Here is a 6,013-nt window from a genome sequence, read left to right as displayed (position 1 = left end):
TGGAGCTAATGTGTTGCATCTTGGCACGAAGGAGAACAAAGGGCTCGAATTTTAGTGTAAACAGCTAGGGAAGCAGATATTGCTATCCATGACTTCAAGTCAGCTGAATATGCAGATAGTAATCAATTTGAAACGAGGGTAATTGAATAAAAAGAAAATGCACAGTACAGAAGGCAATATCAAAACATTATGCAATGAGAGTTGACGTTGAGAAGGGAAGGATTCCTTGATTTTATGATATGCAAGAAATATTGAAGAAAAAAGATGCAGAATTTTCTCTGCGGCAACATGAATCTATAAACAAAAATTACTTCACAGATTTCTCTCGAAGAACTCCCAAATTCTCTCTTCCATGTAAATTCGGTCCGTATGCCGACGGGGCATGTGTCGTTCGTCCGGAAAAATTAATAGTTCATAGGGTTTTCCAGCTGCCACGAGTGCATTGACAAGCCTTGCAGTGTGTCTAAAATGCACATTTTCATCAATCATCCCATGCACCAGTAACAACCTCCCTTTTAACTTGTGCACATGATGCATCACAGAGCCGTACTCATAGCCTGTTGGATTCTCATAAGGCAATCCCATGTATTTCTCAGTATAAAATGTGTCATATCCATCCCAGGAGGTTACAGGTGCACCAGAGACTGCACAACAGAAGACATCAGGGAACCTTGCCAAGATCATAGCTGACATATATCCCCCATAACTCCATCCATACAACCCAATATGACCAGCTTTTGCCAGTCCTTGTTTAATGAGCCATTCAGCTCCAGTAAGCTGATCCTCAGCATCAAAGCGGCCAGGATTTCCTTTCAGAGCACCTTCAAACTTTAGCCCACGACGAGCACTTCCTCTGTTATCCAACTGTCAAGGGTGAAAGAAAGAGACGATTCAGGTAACAAACTTTCTTCACTTAAGAAATATTTAAGATGTTAATGTGAGGCATAAACTTTTTTTGTTTTTGTTATCACCCATTAAGCAACTAATCTATAAGCTAGTGGGTGTAAAATGTTGACCTACGAGATGTCTCCAAGTTAACAAGTATCCACACCAATAAAATGACAGTTCCCAGTCTTTTTCAAGCTCAACTTCCAGACTAGTTAAGTTTCTGTGCATGGATATTGAAACATTAACCACCAACAGTTTCAGATTTGACAACATTCCATCTCCTAAATTTTGGTGACTGAATGAATTCAACATCTAACTAGCATCTATCTTAAGCACATGCATTACAAAAATGTGAGCTTCCATTCAGCAAAACGAGCAGCAAATATTACAAATTGGGAGCATGCTTAAGCTGGGGATTCGAACAGGCAACTATCTATGGATACAAACAGCAGAATTGAACCATTTATGTGATTTTAGGTAAGAAAGTAACAAATATTCTAATTAGTCTGACTAGATGAGGAGTCAAAAACAATAAAATCAAAATCAAATCAAGTACACAACCAATACATCTATGTTTAAAACACTAACCTTCCACACTAAGATGCCTTTGCTCCGAAGATATTGTGCTCTCATGTCAACTGTACTTATCCAAGAATCACATACATACTGTACACTGGGGCCACCATACACACTGATCAAGGTTTTGTATGGTGGCGGTCCAAATCTAGTTGGGTCAGGCTCATATAAAGCCCCATACAATATGGTCCCATCGTTTGCCTGTATCTGAACTATCTTTGGAGGCTCAAGTTCCAGCCTTTTAAATCTTGGAATGGTGAAAGCCTGTTCAAACAGAGGCATAATTTCTCTTCCATCGATCAAGGAGCAGAGCGAAACTCTAGGGGGACAATCGAGGGAATCGTGGATATCAACAAAATTCTGCAAGTGGTGATCAAGCACAACCGAGTGTTTCCCCTTACCATTTGTTAATCTCACTGGAGCCTGCAAGGCGTTTTTTTCATCTGGGAACAGTTTAGCACGATAAAGATGCGATTCCAATGGCCCATCTCGAGTTGCAGTAAAATATATCATTCCAGCAGCCTCATTTACACCAGCAATTTGCTCAACCATCCAGTCACCTTCAGTAATTGGTCCCAAGCATGTCCCATTTGCATCATGCAGATACAAATGTCTAAATCCTGTCTTTTCACTCGCCCAAATGAATCCTTCAGAATATTTAGTGATTCCTTTGTCCAGAGGAGTGAAGCAGTCATGTAAATTAATCCATGGGAATTGTTCTTCCACATATATGACTTCTTTTTTCCCCGCCTTGATATCAAACTTAATAAGTTTTAATTTTGAATGAGACCTGTTCAAAACTTGAGCTATGAGAATATTTCCATGCATCCAATTGATTCTGGCCAAATATTCATCCTCGTTATCTGGTTTTTCTGTTCCTCCACAGAGAAGATCCAACCAAGTTACAGAACCACCATGAACAGAAACTACCCCGAGGTGAACTTTGACATTTGAAGCTCCTGCAAAGGGATAAGGATGGTCTTCCTGTGCTTCTGAACCAACAGAGCTTTTGCCTTGGTGCATAATTCTAAAAAGAGGTATCTCAGATGAATCAACTTGTGTAAATGCAATAAATTGGCTGTCAAGTGACCACCAGTAACCATTCTTTCGGTCCATTTCCTCCTGCAATCAATAAATTAAAAACCTCAGGTAAAAAGTTCAAGTGTACTCACTTAGAAATAGAACCCACAGAATCCAATACCATTGTAAAATCAACCTAGCAGCTGAAAATAAGTAATTTAAGTTCTGCTGAAAAGTAAAAGTATTTGCAAACCAGCATTGTCTAAGTTAACATATGTGTGGAGATGACAAGCCAAGAGTAAGGATGAAGTTCTCACCTGAGCTATATATTCAGCAACGCCATGAGTCTGTGAAGTAAAAAAAAAAAAAAACAATGTCATATTCAGTTCAGAAAAATGATGCAGAACAAATGAAAATAAAACAATCAAATAATTATCGATTACCAAAACCAAATATTATTGTATTATTTCACAGGTTAACTTATCAACATTTCTAGCTTATGATGGTGGCCTTGTTTTGAGTTTGATAAAAGCTGTCAAAATAATACACCATAAATGTAGCATTTAAAATAGACGATTTTGGGTAAGTGAAAATCTATGAACAAAGCCAGGTAAAAAGAGTACAATTAAAACTCTCTCAATTCCTGTGCATTTTTAATTCTGCTGTAGAATGAAAGTCAAGCAAACCAATACTGAGAAAACTGACAGTTTCTATTCTGTCCAAATATCTGATGGGTCAAATTGGAAACAAAGGAATTAACAATGGTTTAGTGGCGGATACAGCACTGGATAGTGATGTAGGGGAAAATGCATGGAGCAGATCCTACATGTTGGAAATTCAAATTCATAGGGTACAATGAGTGATAATTATTGTGTAATTAGTATCAAATATATGCCACACAGTTGAAGAGAAGTTAATCAATAGGATTTAGATAGATCGATGATTCAGTAAATAAAGACTGATGGATATATGTAATCATAATGATATTGATAGCTCATAACATCAGATATTACTCTATGGACAGGATCCATAGTTCCAATATTTAACGCACGTCATCGATAAAATCATAAATTATCCAACCTCCAGCAGATACCAATAATTTGAAACTTACCACTGTATTTCCCTGAGCACCATGTGTTAATTGTTTGGACTCATTGAACAAGAAATTTAGAACATGCAGCTCATTGTCCCGTACATAAGAAAGCATGGTACCGTCAGGAGAGATATGCGGATCGATAATAGGTGATAATGAGGAGCTAGGAAGCTTGAGCTCGGGTTTGGGAGAGTAGAGTTCCTGTAAATAAATCTGTAAATACAGAAAAGGTAATATCATCAGCAGAGCTGACTGATTTCAACTTGTGGCTTTGCATGTAAATTTATTAGGCTATTATATTTACAAATTGCTCCTGATCCATATGTACAAAGCACTAAAAATTATCATGCAGTTTAAAAAATCAAGTTAATTGAACTGACTTAACTGCATTCGATTCCACCATATTGCAAAAGTAACATAAGAGATACTTCTGGCAACTATATAAACATGAATTAGACAACCTAGCAAAAAGCACAAATGTGTTTGAAGTAGAAACAAGAGAATTCTGATAGTATGAGAGTAATATGATCATACGAGGTTTCCCAATCAAATAAGAAATTGCAGTGTTATGTGATCCCAGGGATTTAAAGTGGGACCCCATAAAAGAAATTATTTTTCTTGAATTCAAAAATCATAGAGCAATTTATCAACTCCACAAGTTCAATTAGAACACTTCTCCATTACTTCAAAATTCAAACCTAAAGGAAAATCTATGTACAATGTACTTTACAGTAAACAGATTAAAATAAAAGGTACCCAGCTACCAAACTGCAAGGATTAGAAAGCGGACAGTGACATTAACTGTTTAAACTATAAAAAATAATTACTGGGAATCATATACAGTGATAAGTAAAAGAAGTGAGCGAACAAACCCCTGCAGGCAATGGCACCATAATTGCTTTCTTCTTCAAGCCTGTCTTCACCCATTCATACCGTGTCACTCCCAGCCCACGTTCTCTCAACCTCTCCCTCCGCAGCTTCTCTTCCGCTGATATATTACTCTCATCGAGTCCACCATCAGGGGGACCAAAAAACAATTCTTGCTTGCCATTCTTGAGATCAAAAGCAAAAACCTTCCTACTCAAGGTGTGATCAGGACTAAATAAGCAAGTAACTAAACTATCATCAGCACTAAAACCTATCGAAGTCGGCGCCACATATCCAGGCAACGGTGATTGCACTATCTCTTCAATAGGAAAAAGAATGCTGTCCTCAACATTTTGTGGGGTGGTGTTGTCAGTCAAAGGCATATTGTTACTTAATGATCTCAAACGCTTCAATTTCTTGTTCTCGCTCTCGTTCTCATCAACTGATTGCATTACAAACGAACTCCACTTCTATCTACTAAATGGCAAGGCAGCATGAACCTAAACCACCCAAAAAAAATTCAAAAAACCAATTAAATATTTTTTTTGTTACTTCAAAATTTAAAAGAAAAAAAATGAACTGGCTAACATCAATCAAGTTTCTGAAACAAATTAACTGAGATTAAAAGGTGAAACTTTTTTATTCAAACAAAACAGCATCAACTGTAAAGTAGCAAACTTCATCACCTCTTAATCTTTACCCTCATTTTCTCACTAATCAAAGTGAAAAATAAAGCAAAACCCAGTTTAGAATTAATCAGCATTAGTCAAAGTTCCAATTTTTTTTCTCATTTCCCACTTATTTTTTCTTGAATTTCTCAGCAGCCACAAACAGAGAAAAAAAAACAAAAATAATTAAAAGACAAATAAAAATCATTAATCCAAATGACAATTACCTGCTAAGAAACTTCACTGATTACTTCACTATCAAGAGCAACAATCAAGTGGATCCAATCACATGCTACTAAACTGCCTCGATCACCATCATCAAAATAAAAACTTTTCAGCTAAGAAAAACTTTTCAAAAAGAGGAATCGAATTATAATATTTACCTCAAAAGAGAAATGATTTCATCAGCCATGAAAGTGAACCCAAAAGAGAGATTTTAAAGATTCTGATTCCTGGGAAACATCAAAGTGCTACTTAGATTGTGAATCTTGAATTCCTAGCGGAATTGGATTCTCTCTTTTTAAGTTACAGAGAAGAAGAGATCTATTAAAAAGGGAAATTCCTTCTTTTTTTTTTCTTGAGGAAATTTGGAACCTGAAATCCATTCAGTTGAATTCTCTATATGGATATAAATTATGGTGAAACATGGTTTTAAATTTTTTGTTTATTACACGCGTTAATGAAAGCGCGTTGTGTTTAGTGAGTGATCAAAGCATGAGTGTTCCGAGAAAACAAAATAATAAGAGTTTTTTTATTAAGAGTTTTTTTCACATAATTTTATCTATTTTTTAAAAATAAATCTCAAAAACAATTAATGAAATGTTATTATGTACTACCTTGACATTATAAAATTCCTCATTTTTTTTAATAATCTGAGTTATTAGATTATTGGGTCAACTTG

General features: G+C 36.0%; 1 protein-coding gene across 2 annotated transcripts; it reads right to left on the bottom strand.

Moving 5' to 3' along the window:
- Nucleotides 1–207: 207 nt before the first annotated feature.
- On the bottom strand, nucleotides 208–5,740 carry LOC133675789 (uncharacterized). 2 transcript variants are annotated; one of them, XM_062097269.1, is made up of 7 exons: nucleotides 5,496–5,740; nucleotides 5,340–5,416; nucleotides 4,450–4,944; nucleotides 3,596–3,790; nucleotides 2,802–2,831; nucleotides 1,477–2,586; nucleotides 208–864 (listed from the first exon to the last, which is right to left on the bottom strand). In XM_062097269.1, the coding sequence occupies exons 3-7, from the start codon at nucleotides 4,894–4,896 to the stop codon at nucleotides 313–315; spliced, it is 2,334 nt and encodes a 777-aa protein (XP_061953253.1). In that variant the 5' UTR covers nucleotides 4,897–4,944; nucleotides 5,340–5,416; nucleotides 5,496–5,740; the 3' UTR covers nucleotides 208–312. The 2 variants fall into 2 exon arrangements, with proteins under 2 accessions (XP_061953253.1, XP_061953252.1); XM_062097268.1 differs by having other exon boundaries at nucleotides 5,340–5,412.
- Between the last annotated feature and the right edge of the window lie 273 nt (nucleotides 5,741–6,013).

Source organism: Populus nigra, chromosome 16 (genome assembly GCF_951802175.1).
Source record: "Populus nigra chromosome 16, ddPopNigr1.1, whole genome shotgun sequence".
NCBI classification, from domain to species: domain Eukaryota; kingdom Viridiplantae; phylum Streptophyta; class Magnoliopsida; order Malpighiales; family Salicaceae; genus Populus; species Populus nigra.
This window is presented reverse-complemented; position numbering and strand designations above follow the sequence as displayed.

Bases quoted from the DNA above. Each gene is read 5' to 3' on its own strand.
- LOC133675789 (XM_062097269.1), bottom strand. From the start codon at position 4,896: ATGCAATCAGTTGATGAGAACGAGAGCGAGAACAAGAAATTGAAGCGT. The intron at 2,832-3,595 runs GTAAGTTTCAAA...TTTACTTCACAG, and splicing joins GTGCTCAGGGAAATACAGTG to ACTCATGGCGTTGCTGAATA. The intron at 865-1,476 runs GTTAGTGTTTTA...CACCCTTGACAG, and splicing joins AAGGCATCTTAGTGTGGAAG to TTGGATAACAGAGGAAGTGC.